Source organism: Meles meles, chromosome 6, assembly GCF_922984935.1.
Source record: "Meles meles chromosome 6, mMelMel3.1 paternal haplotype, whole genome shotgun sequence".
In the NCBI taxonomy this organism is placed as follows: Eukaryota; Metazoa; Chordata; class Mammalia; order Carnivora; family Mustelidae; genus Meles; species Meles meles.
Genome location: NC_060071.1, coordinates 151,840,232 through 151,866,169, shown reverse-complemented (window position 1 = coordinate 151,866,169; position 25,938 = coordinate 151,840,232). Strand labels below are relative to the sequence as shown.

Below are 25,938 nucleotides of genomic sequence, written 5' to 3'. Positions count from 1 at the left end.
AGCATAACAAAGAACATGGAGGACATGGGGAGGTGGAGAAGAGAAAGAAGCTGAGGTAAATTGGAAGGGGAGATGAACCATGAGAGACTATGGACTCTGAAAAACAACCTGAAGGTTTTGAAGGAGCGGGGGGTGGGAGGTTGGGGGAACCAGGTGGTGGTATTGGGGAGGGCACATATTGCATGGAGCACTGGGTGTGGTGCAAAAACAATAAATACTGTTACGCTGAAAAGAAATTTAAAAAAAAATAAGAAATAAGAAAATATAATAATAATAATGTAGTAACAAATTTTTTTAATTTTTTAAAAATTAAAAAATAAAAGCTATTTCTTTCATGAGTGTTCTGTAGTTCCTCGAGTACAGATCCTTTACCTCTTTGGTTAGGTTTATTCCCAGGTATCTTATTGTTCTTGGTGGTTAGTAAATGGAATCAATTCTCTAATTTCCCTTTCTTGTTTCCATTGTTAGTGTAGAGGAAAGCCACTGATTTCTGTACATTGACTTTGTATCCTGCCACGTTACTGAATTGCTGTATGAGTTCTAGTAGTTTAGGGGAGGAGTCTTTGGGGTTTTCCATATAAAGAATCCTGTCATCTGCGAAGAGAGAGAGTTTGACTTCTTCCTTGCCAATTTGGATACCTTTTATTTCTCTTTGTTGTCTGATTGCCGTTGCTAGAACTTCTAATACGATGTTGAACAAGAGTGGTGAGAGTGGGCATCCTTGTCGTGCTCCTGATCTCAATGGGAGGGATGCAAGCTTTTTCTCATTGAGGATGATATTTGCTGTGGGTCTTTCATAGATAGATTTTATGAAGTTCAGGAATGTTCCCTCCATCCCTATACTTTGAAGCGTTTTCATCAGGAACGGATGCTGGATTTTGTCAAATCCTATTTCTGCATCAATTGAGAGGACCATGTGGTTCTTCTCTCTTCTCTTATTGATTTGTTCTATCACATTGATTGATTTGCTAATGTTGAACCAACTTGCAACCCAGGGATGAATCCCACCTGGTCATGATGGATAATCTTTTTAATGTGTTGCTGGATCCTATTTGCTAGGATCTTGTTGAGAATCTTTGCATCCATATTCATCAGTGATATTAGTCTGAAATTCTCCTTTTTGGTAGGGTCTTTGCCTGGTTTGGGGATCAGAGTAATGCTGGCTTCATAAAAAGAGTCTAGAAGTTTTCCTCCTGCTTCAATTTTTTGGAACAGCTTCAAGAGAATTGGTGTTCTTTCAAGATATGTCTCCAAAGGCCAAGGAAACAAAACCGAAAATGAACTTTTGGGACTTCATCAAGATCAAAAGCTTCTGCACAGCAAAGGAAACAGTCAACAAAACAAAGAGGCAACACACGGAATGGGAGAAGATATTTGCAAATGACAGTACAGACAAAAGGTTGATATCCAGGATCTATAAAGAACCTCTCAAACTCAACACACACAAAACAGATAATCATATCGAAAAATGGGCGGAAGATATGAACAGACACTTCTCCAATGAAGACATACAAATGGCTATCAGACACATGAAAAAATGTTCATCATCACTAGCCATCAGGGAGATTCAAATTAAAACTACATTGAGATACCACCTGACACCAGTTAGAATGGCCAAAATTAGCAAGACAGGAAACAACGTGTGTTGGAGAGGATGTGGAGAAAGGGGAACCCTCTTCCACTGTTGGTGGGAATGCAAGTTAGTGCAGCCACTTTGGAGAAAAGTGTGGAGATTCCTGAAGAAATTAAGAATAGAGGTTCCCTATGACCCTGCAATTGCACTGCTGGGTATTTACCCCAACGATACAGATGTAGTGAAAAGAAGGGCCATCTGTACCCCAATGTTTACTTCAGCAATGGCTACGGTCGCCAAACTGTGGAAAGAACCAAGATGCCCTTCAACGGATGAATGGATAAGGAAGATGTGGTCCATATACACAATGGAGTATTATGCCTCCATCAGAAAGGATGAATACCCAACTTTTGTAGCAACATGGACGGGACTGAAAGAGATTATGCTGAGCGAAATAAGTCAAGCAGAGAGAGTCAAGTATCATATGGTCTCACTTATTTGTGGAGCATAACAAAGAACATGGAGGACATGGGGAGATGGAGAGGAGAGTGAGTTGAGGGAAACTGGAAGGGGAGATGAACCATGAGAGACTATGGACTCTGAAAAACAACCAGAGGGTTATGAAGGGGCGGCGGGGGGGGTGGGTGGGAGGTTGAGGAGCCAGGTGGTGGGTAATAGGGAGGGCACGTACTGCATGGAGCACTGGGTGTGATGCCAAAACAATGAACACTGTTATGCTGTAAATAAACAAACAAACAAAAAAAAAGAAAGCAAAAAAAATAAATAAAAATAAAAGCTAATTTATGTTGAACAAGAGACACTGAGTATGTGACTGCATATGAGTGAGAGAAAGAGTGGAGATCTCGTGTCTGCAGGTGTCCATGTGAAGTGCAGTTGGTGGAGTCTGGAGGAGACCTTGGGAAATCCCTGGAGTCCCTGAAACTTTCTTGTTCAACCTGTGGGTTCACCTTCAGTATCTAAAGGATGAGCTGGGTCTTCCACTCTCCAGGGAAAGGGCTGCATGGGTCTAATATATTAGCTTTGTTGAAATAGCATAAGTTGGGGAACCTGGAGATATGAAAGAGTAATTGTCTCCAAGGCAGAAGGACAGGACTGTTCCTGTTCCAGATCAAGCATGTTCCAGATCATGCATGCAGGAATGAAGAAAGAGGAAATTCCTCCCTCTTCATTTTTCTATTCAGAACATTAATGGATTGGATGATTCCCACTGGCCAAGAGACCATGGTTGCAAATACCAGTCTCCTCTGGAACAACATTATAGGCATCCACAGAAGCAATGTTTAATCTGGGCACCCATGACCCAGTCACTTTGACAAATAGACTTCACCATCACACATCAACCTTCTATAAATGGGGGCATCATTATGCATCTTCTTAAATCAAACTCATTCTGAATATAGAGAAAATAACATGGTCATAATTTCACCTTATATAAAATAAACATCCTGCGTATAACCAAAAAATATGAAACCCCTTTCCAGAGGAGAAGGTGAGGCTCTTGAGTGATGTTTACTCTTCTCCTCAATAAACTGTAACTGAGCTATTATGATGTACAATTAAGAGTTCTTAAATGCACAGATCTAGCAAGATGGTAAAAGAGTCGGAGATGTCATTTCATCTGCTTCCCTGAATTTAGCTAGATAACAATCTAACCAATCGGAACATCTATGAGTTCAATCTGAGAGGTAAGGGAAAAAATGCTGAAATTCTATAAATGGAAAAAGAGCCACCTTTTTCAAGGAAGGAGGGCCAAGAAGTGAAACAAAGGAGATATGTCAGAAGATATATGACAGGGGAGGGAACTTCAGAAATCCAGCCAACATAAGTGATATAGCCCCTGATGGCAAAGCCAGAACCTTTAGAAATCTGCTCCAGTGAGAGAAATTCCTGCTTGAAACATGCTCTTTGGTGAACGTGGGCGGGGGGCGGGGGGGCAGAATCTTACGTGGGACTTGTGGTCTCAGGATCACGGAGACACAGACAAATGGAAATGCCTGAACCTCCAGAGTTCCTCAGCATTGTAGCAGGGAAACTGGTTATGATCTGAGAACTTGGGAGGGGCTCTCAGCTCAGTTTTCTATAAACCCTGAGCCCTACCAGCTCTGGTGACAGCTCTCAGTGTGGGGGAGGGATGTTGTAAATGCAAAAAAAAAAAAAAAAGCGTTTGAGGTAGTATTCAAAATCTATAATGAAGTTTGATAACTTCATTATCATCTAAACAACATCTAAAGAACAAATAATCCAATCAAGAAATGGGCAGAAGACATGAACAGACATTTCTGCAATGAAGACCTCCAGGTGGCCAATAGTCACATGAAAAATTGCTCCACATCACTTGGCATCAGGGAAATACAAATCAAAACCACAATGAGATACCACCTCACACTAGTCAGAATGGCTAAACCGAGTGAGGAAATGACAGATGCTGGTGAGGGTGTGGAGAAAGGAGAACCCTCCTACACTGTTGGTGGGAATGCAAGCTGGTGCACTCTGGAAAACAGCATGGAGGTTCCTCAAAAAGTTGGAAATAGAGCTACCTATGACCCAGCAATCGCACTATTATGCTATGCCCCACCAATCACACTGCTGGGTATTTACCCTAAAGATACAAATACAGTGACCTGAAGTGGCATGTGCACCCAAATATTTATAGCAGCAATGTCCACAATAGCCAAACTATGGGAAGAACCTAGATGTCCATCAACGGATGAATGGATGAAGAAGATGTGGTGTATATACACAATGGAACACTATGCAGCCATCAAAAGAAATGAAATCTTGCCATTTGCAAGAGGTGGATGGAACGACAAGGTATTATGCTGAGTGAAATGAGTCACTCAGAGAAAGACAATTATCATATGATCTCCCTGATATGAGGAATTTGAAAGGGACTCCTAATCACACAAAACAAACGGAGGGTTGCTGGGGGGTGTGGGATAGGGATAGGGTGGTTGGGTTATGGATATTGGAGAGGGTTTGTGCTATGGTGAGTGCTGTGAAATGTGTAAGCCTGATGACTCACAGACCTGTACCCCTGGGGCAAATAATAAATGTTAATAAAAATAATTTAACAAATAAAATAAAATGGAATTATGCTAATGTTTGGGTAACTGCCAAACATTAAAATAAATGATTTTTGCTACAGACAGCAAAATGATTGAATTTTCAAGGATTTGTGCATAGCAAAAAAAAAAAGAAAAAAAAGTCCTAGAAATAAAATTACATACAATATAAATTCTTCAAAATTAAAACTAGTCTAAGTAACACGAGAAGAGCCCATAGGAATGTGTCAACAGGTTGAAGAAGGGAAGAGGAAGGAGGAATTCCTGAGAAAATACAGGAAGTTTTATGGAGGGTTGATTTGTTCACTCTTGATAATGTTGATTCCGACATCCATGTTTATCCTATCACACACTCTGCCTATATGCCCTTCATTCCGTGTCAAGGACACTCACCAAAACTTACAAATAATCCCAGAGATGACTAGGGAGGAAAATATACACATCAAAATGTTAGAAAATACACCTACACAAACCTGTTGTTTTCTATATTTCAGGGCAACATAGAGAGGAAATAAAATCATCCTGTTCACATTACAGGAGGGGTTCCACTTTCCTCGCCAGCCTGCCCACTCTGTTCTCCAGGTGGATGGAGACAGTGTGTCCTGTGGAGATAAGCACAGGACCACATACTGGGGCTCACTCTCACCCTGTCTGTGCTTTTGGACACCTCAAAAAATCCTCTAAAATTCTGGGTGTAGGTTTATATCTCATTATAGCATAACATGACATCAATTCCACAACATTTGTGTGAATATGTAAAAAGAAAGTAGCACATGTCCAAGTGAATATCTGGAAAGTTATATAATGAAAAATCAATTTTTTAAAGTGGTCAAAACAACCAAAACGAAGATAGTCAGAAGTCTTCTGGTCATTGCCCTCTATGGTCGCATAGATCCCAAGCTGAATATATAGTCAGAGCACATGCAAATAGGGCCCTCCATCTGCTGGTTAAAAACAGCCCAAACCTGACTCTACAGCTGGGAGAGGAGTCCCAGCACCAGGATTCCAGGTGTTCCAATCAGAACTCAGGACAGGACACAGACAACTCACCATGGAGTTTGTGCTTGGCTGGGTTTTCCTTGTTGCTCTTTTAAAAGGTAATTCATGGTGAACAGGAGACGTTGAGAACGTGAGTGGATATGAGTGAAAGAAACCGTGGATGTGTGACGTATTCCTGACTGGGATGTCTTGTGTCTGCAGGTGTCCAGGGTGAAGTGCAGCTGGTGGAGTCTGGGGGAGACCTGGTGAAGCCTGGAGGGTCCCTGAGACTCTCCTGTGCAGCCTCTGGATTAACCTTCAGTAGCTACTACATGAGCTGGGTCCGCCGGGCTCCAGGGAAGGGGCTGCAGTGGGTCGCATATATTAGCAGTAGTGGAAGCACATACTATGCAGACTCTGTGAAGGGCCGATTCACCATCTCCAGAGACAACAGCAAGAACACGCTGGATCTGCAGATGAACAGCCTGAGAGCCGAGGACACGGCCGTGTATTATTGTGCAACAGACACAGTGAGGGACCCTCAGTGTGAGCCCAAACACAAACCTCACTGTAGGAGGGATCTGGACCACCAGGGGGTGCACACAACTCACCAATTCTGTCTTTAAGCCCCAGGAGCAGATGCAGATGAAGGTTATGTGCAGGTTTCCCATCAGAATCTAGTGAATCCTCTCCAGAAACACTTTCCCTCGGGGACCTTCTCTGCACACATGATTCTGTGCTTACCTCTTCACTCTCTGACTTTGAAAATTTGTTCAAATGGGAAAACAATTATACTAAAATGTACAAAATAGAGAGTCACTCACATTGTTTATTGCTGTCCCTAAATACCAATGAATCACAAATATCCCGGTGCTAATCAAGTGAGCCTTTTCAGGACTCCCAGCTACTCTCATGGTGCGTCACCAGTCCACCTGCTCAACGTGCAAACTCGCTAGAAGCAGCATAAAGTTCAAGCTGGATACGCCACAGAGTCATCAACAATTCAAAGCAAAAAAGAAAGGGTCTTGGTTTGGAGTCACTGTCTTAAACAATGCTCACATCGTCAATGTTAGTGACAACATGGGAAAGCAGTGGAGCCCCCACCAGCACCAGCTGTGATGTGTAGTCTGGACATAACACACACACACATGCATAAACACGCACACACACACACACACATGAGTATGAAACCTATTTCACTTTGCACTAATTTCTCTGAAGCAAAGGTGGTCCTAAGACTAAAATAAACAGCATACGTGAAGACCTCAAGAAGCAAGAAATCTGAAAGAAACACTCTAACGTTACACCTGAAGGAGCTTGAGAAGGTATGATGACTAAAGCCTAAATACAGGAGAAGGAAGGAAATAGTAAAGATTAGAGCAGTAATAAATGATATAAAAACAAAACAAAACAGGGAGACAAACCATAAATGACTCTTAATCTCACAAAACAAACTGGGGGTTGCTGGGGGGAGGTGGGATTGGGAGGGGGGAGGGGGCTATGGACATTGGGGAGGGGAGGCGAACCATAAGAGACTATGGACTCTGAAAAACAACCTGAAGGTTTTGAAGGGTCAGGGGTGGGAGGTTGGGGGAACAGGTGGTGGGTAATAGGGAGGGCACGTTTTGCACGGAGCACTGGGTATTGTGCAAAAATAATGAATACTGTTACGCTGAAAAAAATAAATAAAATGGAAAAAAAAAAAACAAAAACAAAACAAAAAACAAACCCAGAACAGAACAAAAAAGCAAGGTCTGTTTTTGGGAGGAAAAAAAGGCAATAAAATTGAGAATCCTCTGCCTAGATTTATCAAAAGGAAAAGAGAAAGCCAAAAATAAATGTTATCAGAAATCAATACGTTTCTCTTTGGAACAAACAGGGTTTTGAAGGGGTAGGAGGGGCGGGATGGGGAAACTCGGTGATGGGCAATAAAGAAACATGATTGGTGAGCACTGGGTGTACATGTAAATAGTGAATTGTTGAACAGAACATTAAAAACTAGTGATGTACTATGTTGTGCCTAACTGAATATAAGTTGCTTTATTCATTTATTTATTTATTTATTTATTTTAAAATTTATCATTTTTGATTTCTTTTTTATTATTATTATTTGTTTATTTGTTTATTTTCAGCGTAACAGTGCTCATTGTTTTTGCACCACACCCAGTTTTCCATACTGTACAAGCCCTCCCTATTACCTACCACCTGTTTCCTCAACCTCCCACCCCTCCGCCCCTTCAAAATCCTCTGGTTGTTTTTCAGAGTCCATAGTCTCTCATGGTTCAACTCCCCTTCCAGTTTCCCTCAACTCCCTTCTCCTCTCCATCTCCCCTTGTCCTCCGTGTTCTTTGCTATGCTCCACAAATAAGTGAGACCATGTGATACTTGAATCTCTCTGCTTGACTTATTATTCTCATAATAATCTCTTCCAATCCTGTCCATGTTGCTACAAAAGTTGGGTATTCATCCTTTCTGATGGAGGCATAATACTCCATCCTGTATATGGACCACATCTTCCTTATCCATTAGTCCGTTGAAGGGCATCTTGGTTCTTTACACAGTTTGCCAACTGTGGCCATTGCTGTAATAAACATTGGGGTACAGATGGCTCTTCTTTTCACTATATCTGTATCTTTGTGGTAAATACCCAGCAGGGCAATTGCAGGGTCATAGGGAAGCTCTATTCTTCATTTCTTGAGGAATCTCCACACTGTTCTCCAAAGTGGCTGGACTAACTTGCATTCCCACCAACAGTGCAAGAGGGTTCCCCTTTCTCCACATCCTCTCCAACACGTTGTTTCCTGTCTTGCTAATGTTGACCATTCTAACTAGTGGAATGTGGTATCTCAATATAGTTTTAATATGAATCTCCCTGATGGCTAGTGATGATGAACATTTTTTCATGTGTCTGATAGCCATTTGTATGTCTTCATTGGAGAAGTGTCTGTTCATATCTTCTGCCCATTTTTCGATATGATTATCTGTTTTGTGTGTGTTGAGTTTGAGAGGTTCTTTATAGATCCTGGATATCAACCTTTTGTCTGTACTGTCATTTGCAAATATCTTCTCCCATTCCGTGGGTTGCCTCTTTGTTTTGTTGACTGTTTCCTTTGCTGTGCAGAAGCTTTTGATCTTGATGAAGTCCCAAAAGTTCATTTTCGGTTTTGTTTCCTTGGCCTTTGGAGACATATCTTGAAAGAAGTTACTGTGGCTGATATCAAAGAGGTTACTGCCCATGTTCTCCTCTAGGATTCTGATAGATTCCTGTCTCATGTTGAGGTCTTTTATCCATTTCGAGTTTATCTTTGTGTACGGTGTAAGGGAATGGTTGAGTTTCATTCTTCTACATATAGCTGTCCAGTTTTCTGAGCACCATTTATTGAAAAGACTGTCCTTTTTCCATTGTATATTTTTTCCTGTTTTGTCAAAGATTATTTGACCATAGGGTTGATGGTCCATATCTGGGCTCTCCACTCTCTTCCACTGGTCAATGTGTCTGTTTTTATGCCAGGACCACACTGTCTTGGTGATCACAGCTTTGTAGTAAAGCTTTATATCGAGTAATGTGATGCGGCCAGTTTTGGTTTTGTTTTTCAACATTTCCTTAGCAATTCGGGGTCTCTTCTGATTCCAAACAAATTTTAGGATTATTTGCTCCAGATCTTTGAAAAATAATGTGGATTTTTGATCGGAATGGCATTAAAAGTATAGATTGTTCTAGGGAGTATAGACATTTTAACAATGTATATTCTTCCGATCCAAAAGCATGGAACGGTCTTCCATATTTTTGTGTCTTCTTCAATTTCTTTCATGAGTGTTCTGTAGTTCCTCGAGTACAGATCCTTTACCTCTTTGGTTAGGTTTATTCCCAGGTATCTTATGGTTCTTGGTGCTATAGTAAATGGAATCGATTCTTTAATTTCCCTTTCTGTATTTCCATTGTTAGTGTATAAGAAAGCCACTGATTTCTGTACATTGACTTTGTATCCTGCCACGTTACTGAATTGCTGTATGAGTTCTAGTAGTTTGGGGGTGGAGTCTTTGGGGTTTTCCATATGAAAAATCGTGTCATCTGCGAAGAGAGAGAGTTTGACTTCTTCCTTGCCAATTTGGATACCTTTTATTTCTCTTTGTTGTCTGATTGTCATTGCTAGGACTTCTAATACAATGTTGAACAAGAGTGGTGAGAGTGGGCATCCTTCTCGTGCTCCTGATCTCAACAGGAAGGCTGCAAGCTTTTTCCCATTGAGGATGATATTTGCTGTGGGTCTTTCATAGATAGATTTTATGAAGTTCAGGAATGTTACCTCTATCCCTATACTTTGAAGCGTTTTCATCAGGAATGGATGCTGGATTTTGTCAAATGCTTTTTCTCCATCAATTGAGAGGACCATGTGGTTCTTCTCTCTTCTCTTATTGATTTCTTCTATCACATTGATTGATTTGCGAATGTTGAACCAATCTTGTACCCCAGGGATGAATCCCACCTGGTCATGATGGATAATCTTTTGAATGTGCTGCTGGATCCTGTTTGCTAGGATCGTGTTGAGAATCTTAGCATCCATATTCATCAGGGATATTGGTCTGAAATTCTCCTTTTTGGTAGGGTCTTTGCCTGGTTTGGGAATCAGGGTAATGCTGGCTTCATAAAAAGAGTCTGGAAGTTGTCCTTCTGCTTCAATTTTTTGGAACAGCTTCAGGAGAATTGGTGTTATTTCTTCTTGGAAAGTTTGGTAGAATTCCCCAGGGAATCCGTCAGGTCCTGGGCTCTTGTTTTTTGGGAGGTTTTTGATCACTGCTTCAATCTCATTACTAGATATCAGTCTTTTCAGGTTGTCAATTTCTTCCTGGTTCAATTTTGGTAGTTTATAGTTTTCCATGATTGCATCCATTTCATCTAGGTTGCTTAGCTTATTGGCATATAACTGTTGGTAATAATTTCTGATGATTGTTCTATTTCCTTGGTGTTGGTTGTGATCTCTATCTTTTCATTCATAACTTTATTCATTTGGGCTTTCTTTTCTTTTGGATTAGTGTGGCCAATGGTTTATTGATCTTATTGATTCCGTCAAAAAACCAGCTTCAATTTTCATTGACACGTTCTACTGTATCTCTGGTTTCTACCTCATTGATCTCTGCTCTAATCTTGATTATTTCCCTTCTTCCGTGTGGATTTGATTTGATTTGTTGTTGATTCTCCAGTTCTTTAAGGTGTAGAGACAGCTGGTGTATTCTGGATTTTTCAATTTTCTTTTTTTTTTGAGGGAGGCTTGTATGTCTATGTATTTCCCCCTTAGAACCGCCTTTGCTGTATCCCATAGGTTTTGGACAGAAGTGTCTTCATTCTCATTGGTTTCCATGAATTGTTTAAGGTCTTCTTTGATCTCCTGGTTGATCCTAGCATTCTTTTTTTTTCCATTTTATTTATTTTTTCAGCGTAACAGTATTCATTCTTTTTGCACAACACCCAGTGCTCCATGCAAAACGTGCGATCCTAGCATTCTTAAGCAAGGTTGTCTTTGGCTTCCAGGTTTTTGTTTTCCTTCCAAACTTTTTCTTGAGCTTCCAGGTGTTTGTTTTTGTGCCCAAACTTTTCCTTGTGATTGAGTTCCAGTTTCAAAGCATTGTGATCTGGGAATATGCAGGGAATAATATCAGTCTTTTGATATTGGTTGAGTCATGCTTTGTGACCCAGTATGTGGTCTATTCTGGAGAAGGTTCCATGTGCACTGGAGAAGAATGAGTATTCTGTTGTTTTAGGGTGGGATGTTCTGTATATGTCTATGAGGTCCATCTGGTCCAATGTTTCATTCAATGCTCCTATTTCTTTATTGATTTTCTGCTTCGATGATCTGTCTATTTCTGAGAGAGGTGTATTAAGATCTCTTACTATTATTGTATTCATATCAATATGACCCTTTATCTTGATTAATAGTTTTCTTATGTAATTGGGTGATCCCATATTAGGGGCATAGATATTCATAATTGTTAGATCATTTTGGTGAAGAGTCCCTTTAAGTATTATGTAGTGTTCTTCTGTATGTCTGAATACAGTCTTTAGTTTAAAATCTAATTTATCTGATATGAGAATCGCTACCCCCGGCCTTCTTTTGAGGCCCATTGGCATGAAAGATGCTTCTCCATCCCTTCACTTTCAGTCTGGGTGTATCCTTAGGTTCAAAATGGGTCTCTTGTAGACAACATATGGATGGGTCCTGTCGTTTTATCCAATCTGCAACCCTGTGTCATTTTATGGGTGCATTTAGGCCATTCACATTGAGAGTGATCATTGAGAGATAGGTTGTGATTGACATCGTGTTACCTTTGAAGTCTTTCTGTCTGTAGATTGTTTCTATATTTCTGTTCAATGATATTCTTGGGACTTTTTCTCTTTTATAGGACCCCCCTTAATATTTCCTGCAGTGTCGGCTTGGTGGTTGCACAGCCTTTTAAGCCTTGCCAGTCTTGGAAACACTTTATCTCTCCATGCATTTTAAATGTCAGTCTTGCTAGATCGAGTATTCTTGGCTGCATGTTCTTCTCATTTAGTACTCTGAATATACTTTGCCAGCCCTTCCTGGCTTGCCAGGTCTCTGTGGACAGGTCTGACATTATTCTTTTTTTTTATTTGAGAGAGAGAGATCACAAGTAGGCAGAGAGGCAGGAAGAGAGAGAGAGAGGGAAGCAGGCTCCCTGCTGAGCAGAGAGCCCAATGTGGGACTCAATCCCAGGACCCTGAGATCATGACCTGAGCTGAAGGCAGCAGCTTAACCTACTGAGCTACCTAGGTGCCTGGTCTGACGTTATTCTAATGGACTTCCCTCTGTATGTAAGGAGCTTCTTTGTCCACCTGCTTTTAAGAGAGTCTCTCTTGAAACATAATTCCTCATTTTAACTATAAGGTGTCGTGAGGACTTTCAAGAATCTAAAATCTTGGGGAGAAATCTCTCTGCCTCTAGTACATGAACGTTGTTTCCATTCGTGAGATTGGGAAAATTTTCATAGACAACTTCTTCCACTATATCTTCTAGACTTCTTTCTTTTTCCTCCCCTTCAGGGATTCCAATAATTCTGACGTTGGAACGTTTCATGGCATCGTTTATTTCCCTGATTCTGTTTTCGTGGCTTCTGAGCTGTTTGTTCCAGGCTTCCTCCTGATCCTTTCTATCTATTTGACCTACAGATCACTAATTCTATCTTCTGTCTCAGTTACCCTAGCTTTTAGAGAATTTAGATTAGATTGGAACTCTTTGAGAGCATTTTGAACATCATCCCTGGTGGCTTTCAGTTCTTCCCTAACATTGTGAACATCATCCCTGGTGGCTTTCAGTTCTGCCCTAATCAATTCTGCTTGGTCATCCATGGATTTCTCCAACCTAGCTATTGCCTGGATAATTGTTAGTCTGAATTCCTTTTCTGACATATTGTCTATGTCGATAGCCATTAGCTCTGTTGCAGAAGGCCCATCCTCTGTATTTTTCTTCTGTTGGGTATTCCAGCTCCTAGTCATTTTGGAAAGAGATGACTTAACAGATGCAGCTGGACTTATCGATTGTGGTGCAGTCAATGTGCACACTGGAATGCATCTGTGCAATCAGGATTCCCCACCCAAATGAGAGAAAAAAGAAAAGAAAAAGAAATAGAGAAGAAGAAAGAAAAAAAAAGGAAAGAAAAAAAGGAAAAAAGAGAGAGAGAGAGAGAGAGAGAGAGAGATGGGAAAAAAAAGGAAGATAAAAGAGAAGGCTCAGCCCAAATGGGCCACAAGGTAAGATTTATGAAGTATACAAACAAAAACAGACAAACAAAAAGACTGATAAAAGTACATGACAAGAGAAAAAAAAAATATATATATATAAGCAAAAAAAAAAAAAAAAAAAAAAGGAAGAACCTCATCAGAAAGAACCCCAAGTATAAGATTTATATATTATCAGGACAAACACAAATTCACAGAAACATTGACAGAAGGGAAAATTGGGAGAGTGGTTATAAATTCTCAGTGTGGGTGAGGAAGGTTATTTTGATCTTCCTGAATGGATCTTGATGTTTTTGTTAAGGGACTCAACTTTCCTAAGTTACAGGGGGATTAGAAACTGGTTTGCCTATAGGGGTAGCATTGATTGGGGAAAGGGGATTACCTTGAAGTTTATATGTATAGTAGAATATAAAAATTAAAAAGAATAAACCAGACTAAACTAAGTTAAAATTAAAAAAGAATTAAAAAATAGAAAAGCAAAAGAAAAACATAGGTGTATGTATCTAAAAGTTCAGGTTAGAAGGTTATTAAAGAGTTTGATGTACTGGACATCTCAGTGTGGTGGTAAATACATTAAAAATTTTTCTGTATGTAAGAATAAACATTGATAAAATGTCTATACTGCCTAGAGCAATCTGTACTTTTAATGCCATTCCGATCAAAATTCCACCAGTATTTTTCAAATAGCTGGAGCAAATAATCGTAAAATTTGAATGGAATCAGAAGAGACCCCGAATTGCTAAGGAAATGTTGAAAAACAAAAACAGAATTGGCTGCATCACGTTACCCGATTTCAAGCTTTACTACAAAGCTGTGATCACCAAGACAGCGTGGTCCTGGCATAAAAACAGACACATAGACCAGTGGAATAGAGTGGAGAGCCCAGATATGGACCCTCAACTCTATGGTCAAATAATCTTCGACAAAACAGGAAAAAATATTCAATGGAAAAAAGACAGTCTCTTCAATAAATGGTGCTGGGAAAACTGAACAGCGATACGTAGAAGAATGAAACTCGACCATTCTCTTATATCATACACAAAGATAAACTCGAAATGGATAAAAGACCTCAACGTGAGATAGGAATCTATCATAATCCTAGAGGAGAACATAGGCAGTATCCTCTTCGATATCAGCGACAGCAACTTCTTTCAAGATATGTCTCCAAAGGCCAAGGAAACAAAAGCAAAAATGAACTTTTGGGACTTCATTAAGATCAAAAGTTTCTGCACAGCAAAGGAAACAGTCCACAAAACAAAAAGGCAACCCACGGAATGGGAGAAGATATTTGCAAATGACAGTACAGACAAAACGTTGATATCTAGGATCTATAAAGAACTTCTCAAACTCAACACACACAAAACAGATAATCATATCGAAAAATGGGCAGAAGATATGAACAGACACTTCTCCAACGAAGACATACGAATGGCTATCAGACACATGAAAAAATGTTCATCATCACTAGCAATCAGAGAGATTCAAATTAAAACTACATTGAGATACCACCTGACACCAGTTAGAATTGCCAACATTAGCAAGACAGGAAAAAACGTGTGTTGGAGAGGATGTGGAGAAAGGGGAACCCTCTTACACTGTTGGTGGGAATGCAAGTTAGTGCAGCCACTTTGGAGAACAATGTGGAGACTCCTGAAGAAATGAAGAATAGAGCTTCCCTATGACCCTGCAAGTGCACTGCTGGGTATTTACCCCATAGATACAGATGTAGTGAAAAGAAGGGCCATCTGTACCCCAATGTTTATTGCAGCAATGGCTATGGTCACCAAACTGTGGAAAGACCCAAGATGACCTTCAACGGATGAATGGATATGAAGATGTGGTACATATACACAATGGAGTATTATGCCTCCATCAGAAAGGATGAATACCCAACTTTTGTAGCAACATGGATGGGACTGGAAGAGATTATGCTGAGCGAAATAAGTCAAGCAGAGAGAGTCAAGTATCATATGGTCTCACTTATTTGTGGAACATAACAAATAACATGGAGGACATGGGGAGATGGAGAGGAGAGGGAGTTGAGGGAAACTGTAAGGGGAGATGAACCATGAGAGACTATGGACTCTGAAAAACAACCAGAGGGTTTTGAAGGGGCGGGCGGGTGGGAGGTTGAGGAACCAGGTGGTGGGTAATAGGGAGGTCAAGTACTGCTTGGAGCACTGGGTGTGATGCCAAAACAATGAACACTGTTATGCTGTAAATAAATAAACGAATAAAAAAAATTATCTGTATGTATAAAAAAAAATAACCAGAATATCGGTAAAGAGTTAAAAATAAAAGTTGTATTTATGAAGTAGTGGTGGTTGTTCTCTTGTAGTCTTTTTTTTTTTCTTCTTCCTTCCTGGTTGGTTTTCTGGGGGAGGGGCCTGCCACGTGGGTTTTCAGACAATGATGTTCCCTGAGTTAGATCCTCCCGCTCCCCTCAAGAGGGTGGACTCTGAGGAAACTGTTTTTTTCAGGCTTTTGTTCTCTGGGGGTTTTTATGTTCTTTCATCTGTTTTCTCTTGCCTTGACAGCTTTTAATGGCTTTTGGAGTTTTAGAGGAGAGCAAAATGCACCCTCAGAGAGAAGCCTCAGAATGTTCTGCAAGAGCTGCTGGCAGAGTCGGTTCTGAGTCACTGTCCCTGGGGATGCAGGAGCTCCTCGTTGTACCCAATACCAGGGCAGCGGCGGCTCTCTGGGCAGCTCCAGACTGCCAGAGAGGTTCCAAGCAGAGATCGCACACTGAGATTTTCCCACTGTCCCGGGCTGGGAATGTCTGGTTTTTCCGGATGCCAGAACTCCAGGCTAGCACGTATGAGCACCTATCCCAGGGTAGGGTGTGGTAGGCGCGCCTTTCAGGATTACCATCAGGCCAGGCTCCCAGCCCCTCATGGAGGCCGGACCCCACTCATTCTCGGCCGAGCTGGAGGCTCAGTGGTGCTGGGGGCTCAGGGACTGAGACCTGATTTCTCCTCCACACTCTTCTGTCTCAGTGCCAGCGGAGGCTGTCCTGGGTCTTGAGACTTGGGTCCCTGTCCCTAACCATCCCAATTCCCACTATTTCCCCCCTCAATCCGTTGCTCTTTTTGTTTTTTGAGTGCTTTCAAACAGACTCCAAGATAATGCTGGTCCCCAGATGCAGGGCACTCTCGTATTGGGGTATTACTTTCCAATAGGTCACCTCTGGTGACTCCCTTCCCCTTTTGTTTATCTTCTGATATCAGTCTGACATTCCCACTCTGCGTTACCTGCCACTGACGTCTTCTGCTCCTGTAGAGATCCAGACCTGTATAATTCTGATCGCAGGCTCCACCTCAGCTTTCTTCTGATGCCCATTAGCATGGTAAATTGTTTTCCACCACCTCACTTTAAATCTATAGGTGTCTTTGCGCCTAAAATGAGTTTCTTGTAGGCAACATATAGATGGGGTTTTTTTTATCCATTCTGATACCCTGTGTCTTTTGATTGGGGCCATTTAGCGCATTAACATTCAGGGTAACTACTGAGAGATATGAATTTAGTGCCATTATTAGCCTGTAAGGTGACTGTTACTGTATATCGTTTCTGTACCTTTCTGATCTACTACTTTTAGGCCCTTTCAATATTTCCTGTAGAGCTGGTTTGGTGCTTGCAAAGTCTTTCAGTTTTTGTTTGTCCTGGAAGCTTTTTATCTCTCCTTCTATTTTCAATGATAGCCTAGCTGGATAGAGTATTCTTGGCTGCATGTTTTTCTCGTTTTGTACTCTAAATATATCATGCCAGCTCTTTCTGGCCTGCCAGGTCTATGTGGATAAGTCTGCTGCCAATCTAATATTTTTACCATTGTATATTATAGACTTCTTTTCCCAGGCTGCTTTCAGGATTTTCTCTTTGTCATTAAGACTTGTAAATTTTACTATGAGGTGATGGGGTGTGGGCCTATTCTTGTTGATTTTGAGGGGGGTTCTCTGCACCTCCTGGATTTTGATGCTTGTTCCCTTTGCCATATTAGGGAAATTCTCTCCAATAATTGTCTCCAATAGACCTTCTGCTCCCCTCTCTCTTTCTTCCTCTTCTGGAATCCCAATTATTCTAATGTTGTTTCATCTTATGGTGTCACTTATCTCTCGAATTCTCCCCTCGTGGTCCAGTAGCTGTTTGTCCCTCTTTTGCTCAGCTTCTTTATTCTCTGTCATTTGGTCTTCTATATCACTAATTCTTTCTTCTGCCTCATTTATCCTAGCAGTGAAAGCCTACAATTTTTTAATATCCACTTTAAATCTTATTTAGTTGAATATTTAGTAACACTTCATAGGGGTTATAAAGTTATTTTCAAATAAATTAATAATGTCTTCCTCTTTCTTAAAATTACCCAATTTATTTCAATATTTATTATAATTCTTTATATCGTTGATGGGAGATGATACATTTCTATGATACTTACAAATAAGAGCTTTGAGGTTTATAATTATTACTGAATTGTAGAATAGAGTTGATACTTCAGAGTTACATAAATTTTAGAACAACTAAATTCCAACAGTACTGCCAGTATCTATTAAATCACAATTTTTGCTGTTAGGTAATTTGGTCAGGCACACGGGCCATCTGTTGAATTGAATATAAGCTATGTAATCTGCTTGGACCATCTTTTTGTTGTATATAGTTTATCAAACTTATTTAATTACGACATGCTTCCAGATTTTTGTGGTTTGCAATATGCTCACTCCATGAAGTTCTGTCCATATTGCATTCGTTATTCACTGAGAAATGACGAACATTTCTTGTTGATTAACAGTCTGTTTTGCTTATCATTTAGTGGTAGAATAATAACACTGGATTATTTCTCTTTTTGGAAACCTTATGTGTTTATTGTTGACAAGAGAGATGTATATTTCATTAGAATTGTTCAATATTTCTTTCGTTCATTTTTCAGAAATTTTGAGCATCCTATTGATATTAGGATAGCTTCTCTTTACTTCTTTTCTCGTCTTCAGAGACATTCTAAAATTGGAAGCATAAGAAAATGTGGAATTCTCTTCCCCTCTCAGATAGTTATGACCACCCTAATATTCAACACCCATTACAAATCATGCCTGATTTTTCATCTTTCATCTCTTGGAGATTGTTATTATAGCCATCATCTAGAGATCTTTCAGATGTTCCTTTTAATTTATATTGATTATTGTTTTCTGGTTTACCATGAAGAGTTGAAAGTATATCTGCTTGCTTTTTCTCTTGAATATATTTATATAATATAGAAAATGGACCCTGATAATTTCTCTTATGTGGTATGAGCACTTTCTTTTCTTTCTTTCTTTCTTTCTTTATTTATTTGTTTGTTTATTTTCACCATAACAGTATTCATTGTTTTACACCACACCAAGTGCTCCATGCAAAACGTGCCCTCCTTATTATCCACCAACTGTTTCCCCAACCTCCCACCTCCCCGCCCCTTCAAAAACTTCAGGGTGATTTTCAGAGACCATAGTGTCTCATGGTTCATCTCCCCTTCCAATTTCCCTCAACTCCCTTCTCCTCTCCATCTTCCTCCATGTTCTTTGTTATGCTCCACAGATAAGTGAAACATTATGATACTTGACTCTTTCTGCTTGACTCATTTCGCTCAGCATAATCTCTTCCAGTCCTGTCCATGTTGCTACAAAATTTGGGTGTTCATCCCTCCTCATGGAGGCATAATACTCCTTAGTGTATATGGACCATATCTTCCTTATTCATTCATCTGCTGAAGGGCACCTTGGTACTTTCCAAAGTTTGGCTAACATGGCCATTGCTGCTATACATTTCAATACATCTGTATATTTGGGGTAAATACCCAGTAATGCAATTGCAGTGTCATAGGGAAACTCTGTTTTAATTTCTTGAGGAATCTCCACACTGTTCTCCAAAGTGGCTGCACCAACTTGCATTCCCACCAACAGTGTAAGAAGGTACCCCTTTCTCCACATCCTCTCCAACACACGTTGTTTCCTATCTTGCTCATTTTGGCCATTCTAACTGGTGTTAGGTGATATATCCATGTGGTTTTAATTTGAATCTGCCTGATGGCTAGTGATGATGAACATTTTTTCATGTGTCTGATAGCCATTTTTATGTCTTCACTAGAGAAGTGTCTGTTCATATCTTCTGCCCATTTTTGACACGATTATCTGTTTTGTGTGGGTTGAGTTTGAGAGTTTTTTATAGATCCTGGATATCAATCTTTTGTCTGTACTGTCATTTGCAAATATCTTCTCCCATTCTGTGGGTTGCCTGTTGGTTTTGTTAGTTTCCTTTGCTGTGCAGAAGCTTTTGATCTTGATGAAGTCCCAAAAGTTCATTTTCGGTTTTGTTTCCTTTGCCTTTGGAGACATATCTTGAAAGAAGTTGCTGTGGTTGATATCGAAGAGGTTACCGCCTATGGATTCCTCTAGGATTCTGATGGATTCCTGTCTCATGTTGAGGTCTTTTACACATTTTGAGTTTATCTTTGTGTACGGTGTAAGAGAATGTTCAAGTTTTATTCTTCTACATATAGCTGTCCAGTTTTCTCAGCACCATTTATTGAAGAGACTGTCTTTTCTCCATTGTGGTTTTTTTTTCCTGTTTTGTCAAAGATTATTTGACCATAGAGTTGAGGGTCCATATCTGCCCACATCTCTACTCTGTTCCACTGGTCTATATGTCTGTTTTTATGCCAGTACCATGCTGTCTTGGTGATCACAGCTTTGTAGTAAAGCTCGAAATCAGGTAACGTGATGCTGCCAGTTTTATTTTGTATTTCAACATTTCCTTAGCTATTCGGGGTCTCTTCTGATTCCATACAAATTTTAGGACTATTTGCTCCAGCTCTTTGAAAAATACCGGTGAAATTTTGATCGGAGTGGCATTAAAAGTAATGATATCTCTAGACAGTATACATATTTTAACAATGTTTATTCTTCCGATCCAAGAGCATGGAGTGGTCTTCCATCTTTTTGGGGCTTTTTCAATTTCTTTCATGATTGTTCTGTAGTTCCTCGAGTACAGGTCCTTTACCTCTTCGATTAGGTTTATTCCCAGGTATCTTATGGTTCTTGGTGCCATAGTAAATGGAATCTATTCTCTAATTTCCCTTTCTATATTTTCGTTGTTAGTGTATAAGAAAGCCATTGATTTCTGTACATTGACTTGGTATCCTGACACGTTACTGAATTGCTGTATGAGTTCTAGTAGATTGGGTGTTGAGTCTTTTGGGTTTTCCATATAAAGAGTCATAGCGTCTGCAAAAAGAGAGAGTTTGACTTCTTCCTTGCCAATTTGGATACCTTTTATTTCTCTTTGTTGTCTGATTGCTGTTGCTGGACTTCTAATAGTGTGTTGAACAAGAGTGGTGAGAGTGGGCATCCTTGTCGTGTTCCTGATCTCAACGGGAAGGCTGCAAGCTTTTTCCCATTGAGGATGATATTTGCTGTGGGTCTTTCATAGATAGATTTTATGAAGTTCAGGAATGTTCCCTCTATCACTATGCTTTGAAGCATTTTAATCTGGAACGGATGCTGGATTTTGTCCAGTGCTTTTTCTGAATCTATTGAGAGGACCATGTGGTTCTTCTCTCTTCTCTTATTTATTTGTTCTATCACATTATTTGATTTGCAAATGTTGAACCATCCTTTTCACACAGGAATGAATCCTACCTGGTCATGGAGGATAATCTTTTTAATGTGCTGTTGGATCCTGTTTGCTAGGATCTATATAAGTGAAAAAAGTAAAAATAGAAAAAATAAGTATGTATATTTATAAAAATTAAACCTACAAAAATGTAAGGAGTAAGTATATAAAAGTAAAGAAAGATGAATCAGAATATAAATAAAAAATAAAAATAAAAAACTTAAGAATCAAAAGAAAGAAAGGTAAGCATACTTCCCTGGGAACTGAAAGTGTTCCACATTTCACGATCATTAAACTTGGTGAGATGGAATTGTTTTGTGGGAGGTGCATGCGATGATAATTCTCAGGGGTTTTTTCCTCATGGAAATGCACATGTTGGAAGCAGGGGACAAGGCTTGGTGTAAGCAGGTCTGCCCCCCACTAGGTGCCACTGTTTTGCTTTCTGATGGCACTGATGGGTAGGTTGAATATGGCATCTGCTCTCTAGGCAGAGGTAGAAATTTCACATACACCCCACTCTTCAGTGAGTCCTCACAGAAGGGCAATTAACCCCTTTCTCTCCAATGTTTCCATCTGAAACCCATGTTCACGCTACCTGTGTCTGAGCTGCTGTATCTCAAGCACATGATTGAGTTTCAAAACTTCTAAGGACTCCTATGATGTGGACCCATGTTTTTCCTCCAGGGAAAAGTCTCATTCCTTTTTCCATTTGCCCACAGGTCTCAGGAAAGAGGTCACATGGTCAGATTGTGCTTCACTGTTTGTGGAAAATCAGAGCAGAAAGCCTGCACTTACACTCACTGTTCAACCAGGTTCCAGGCTCTTCACCTAGCATCTTTGCATCATAATGGTGCCACACATCCTTCTTGTGACTCAGCAGACCTCAGACCCTGGAATTCTGCTCCAATTTGCCACTTCAGCACCTTTATGCTGGCCACATCCCCACAGTAGCACACTTCTAAAATTTCAGATTTTGTGCTCTGCTGCTACAATGCATCGTGGTAGCTTCCAGATGAGGACTCCATCCCTGATGTCAACCCCACAGCTATAGATGTCCCAAGACAACTCTCTGCACCTCCTACATTCCAAAAGGAGATCGATTTTCTATTTGAAGACTTGCAGGTTCTGTTCTCTCAGACCTCTGATTGACTTCGTGGCTGCTCAGAATGACTAGATGACTACCTAGCTGTGTTCCAGAAATCGAAGCCTAGGGACCCCATCTCCTCTGTCATCCTAACTACCCCATCCCACATTTTCTTGTAGCAATGAGGGTGTGATAAATTCCTTCTTCTGTATATGCTAAAGCTCAAACTTGAAATCCGGTGTTTTATTTCAGAAAATCCTAATTTATTTCTCTCTTTGATAGGATCCAGTTGTCTTATGGTTCAATTGATCTTGCAATGAGCAATCCCATTAAATAGTATGCAATTATAATATTATTTTGCAGTAATGGTTGACATATGTTGTCCACCTACATAACCTCACTCACTCAGAGACTTAGAGAGAATGCACCTCCTGGCAGTGAGCCAGGGGCTATGAGCAAGTTGTGAGGGGTGCTTCCCAAGGACAAGAATTGCAGGAACATTACTAACACCACTCCATGTCTCCATGCAGTGAACACAGGAGCACTTTGGATGGCATGGCCAGTTTGCAGTCTTCTTGATGCACAAGATCCATCCAGGGATGGAAACTGGTGGATGTGGAGACAGAACAGAAGTCTTGTAATCATCTAGAAAGGTCAAAGGGTCTGATCTGAGAAAACAAAACAGAGGTAGATCAGAGCTGCAAACTGAAATTGACTTGGAATTGAATTTCCCTGTTGCGTTTGTTGTCAAAAGTCCCTGTAAATTCTTCACAGAGGTTGAAGGGTAGCATTTATTTATTTATTTATTTATTTATTTATTGCTCTCTAATTGTGTTTAATTTACTAATTGAAAGTCAAAGACTTGGAACACATAGAAAAATAAAACATTTTTTTAAAAGAAAGTAAAAGAATCCATCAAAAAGTTATCATATGGCCATTCTAACTGGTGTCAGGTGCTATCTCAATGTGGTTTTAATTTGAATCTCCCTGATGTCTAGTGATGATGAGGATTTTTTCATGTGTCTGATAGCCATTTGTATGTCTTCGTTGGAGAAGTGTCTCTTCATATCCTCTGCCCATTTTTTGATATGATTATCTGTTTTGTGTGTGTTGAGTTTGAGGAGTTCTTTATAGATCCTGCATATCACTACATTGAGATACCACCTGACACCAGTTAGAATGGCCAAAATTAGCAAGACAGGAAACAACGTGTGTTGGCGAGGATGTGGAGAAAGGGGAACCCTCTTACACTGTTGGTGGGAATGCAAGTTAGTGCAGCCACTTTGGAGAACAGTGTGGAGATTCCTCAAGAAATTAAGAATAAAGCTTCCCTATGACCCTGCAATTGCACTGCTGGGTATTTACCCCAAAGATACAGATGTAGTGAAAAGAAGGGCCATCTGTACCCCAATGTTCATTGCAGCAATGGCTACGGTCGCCAAACTGTGGAAAGAACCAAGATGCAGTTCAACGGATGAATGGATAAGGAAGATGTGGTCCATATACACAATGGAGTATTATGCCTCCATCAGAAAGGATGAATATCCAACTTTTGTAGCAACATGGAAGGGACTGGAAGAGATTATGCCGAGCGAAATAAGTCAAGCAGAGAGAGTCAAATATCATATGGTCTCACTTATTTGTGGAGCATAACAAATAACATGGAGGACATGGGGAGATGGAGAGGAGAGGTAGTTGAGGGAAACTGGAAGGGGAGATGAACCATGAGAGACTATGGAATCTGAAAAACAACCTGAGGGTTTTGAAGGGTTGGGGGTGGGAGGTTGAGGAACATGGTGGAGGGTAATAGGGAGGGCACGTATTGCATGGAGCACTGGGTGTGGTGCAAAAACAATGAGTACTGTTACGCTGGAAATAATTTTAAAAAATCTCACAGTGGACACGCAGACTGATTTTGTTAGTTTAGTAGGGATGTGATGCATGAATCCTTTTTATATGTCCCCACAGCAGAATGCAATGGGGCAGAGACTAGAATTGGAGGAAATATTCCTAAACGTATTTCCTCACAAGGACCCATGTCATAGGGAGATCAGATATGAGTTTTTGAGTCCATTGACCACTAAGCATCAGGGCCAGTGGGAGTATCTTTGGACAACAGTACATGCATCTCTGAGAGATTGTGTAAATTTACTTTAAGGATGCTCTTTTCTCAACCTTTCCAGAGACTGTGGATATGATGATCATGTAGTATCTGACTCTGAACCACACCATGCACCATTACCCCATCATGACAGCTGACAGGTGTGAACCTCAGCCATTGGATATAAAGCTGATATCACCCAGGATGGAAAGACAAATCAAGAAGACTTTCATCTGCAGGAAGGGATGGAGGCTTTGCTTCAGGAATGACTTCACAACGTGGGTAAGTGCACATTCAAGAAATAAAATATATGCACATGCCATGGAGAGTGGACATGGGATTAAGTACATCTACCTGTGTTCTATGCAACGGGTTTCTCACAAGGTACCACCTCTCAGGTTCCCCAGGACTTTGTTGCTGATGATGATACATGGGAGGAAATATTCTGACTCTCTTTCTGAGTTTCTTTCCAAGTACTGAATCAATGTTGTAACTAATTTGTCTCTACATTGCACCGTGCTACAACAGAACATTTAACTAACAGGCTTTGATATCTCCTGGTGACACCAAAGAGGTTAGAGACTGCAGATGATCTGAGGGAAGTGACAGCCAGACTGCCTCCAGTACCTTGATGTAAAATCAACTTTATGGCACTTCCAAATGCCAGGTAACACCCATCATGGGTGGACAAAATGACAGCATTCCCAAAGGTGACAGGTAGACCCAAATAGGGACTGGGAGAAGGGAGAGATTCTTCTGAAGGTAACTTTGGGAGAAGAAGGAATATCCCAACAGACCTTCTCCTGTCTCCCTGAACAGAATCGTCTCATTGCCACAGAGACACTGATCCCACATCAGAAATAAGATTCTGTAAACAGGCTTATATCATTGCCACATAAAATTAGACTCACCAACTCCCTTAATGGACAGGGATTTGAATTATATGCTGATTCTTTAATCCATTGCTATAAATGATACCCTGGATTTCTGTTCCATGGTTAGCCCCTAGTATAGATATGGCATAAAGCTTTTCCAAAAATGCCTTAAACTTATGATATAAACTTATTACACATGTCCTTTTAGCATCTTCACAGAAACTGACTAATATTAATTACGTTTTATTTATATTCCCATGATTGAAATTGAGTGTTCAAAAACACCTATGTAAAGTAGAAACCAAACAGAGCAGAGAAACTCTAATATGATGCAAAATTATTCCTCTGCATCTTGTTCAGGTTCATGGTTGTTGTGGAAAGCATATAAATAATACATTTTCTGAGCTCCTCAGCTACATATCTAGGGTGGAAGAAACTTTATTGTAATATCAGACACTGGAAACAATTCGCCCCCAAACAACTTCTTAAAAAAATAAAATCCTGCTTATGTCCATTCTTTGGAAAGGTGGTGATCATTAAAACCAGTGATTCTTTTGTAAGGTCTATATTATATTAATTGTTTCAAACATATTGTATTTTGGTAGCTTTTACTTTAAAAAGAAAGAAACATCTTTAAGAACTGAAATCTCAACTCCAACAGGATTTTTTTTTAAATTAATTTATTTATTTTTATTTGCTTATTTACAGCATAACAGTGTTCATTGATTTGGCATCACACCCAGTGCTCCATGCAGTACGTGCCCTCCCTATTACCCACCACCTGGTTCCTCAACCTCCCACCCCACCCCACCCCCTCCCACCACCCCTTCATAACCCTCTGGTTGTTTTTCAGAGTCCATAG

General features: G+C 40.2%; 2 gene segments (V, D, J or C); both read left to right on the top strand.

Annotated features, from left to right (window-relative positions):
• Positions 1-25,938, top strand: part of LOC123943474 — a 1,358,446-nt gene that overhangs the window by 414,970 nt on the left and 917,538 nt on the right.
• LOC123943802 lies at positions 5,598-14,270 on the top strand. The segment is given in 3 exon segments: positions 5,598-5,753; positions 5,857-6,180; positions 14,260-14,270. Coding segments are annotated over 3 exon segments (372 nt in total).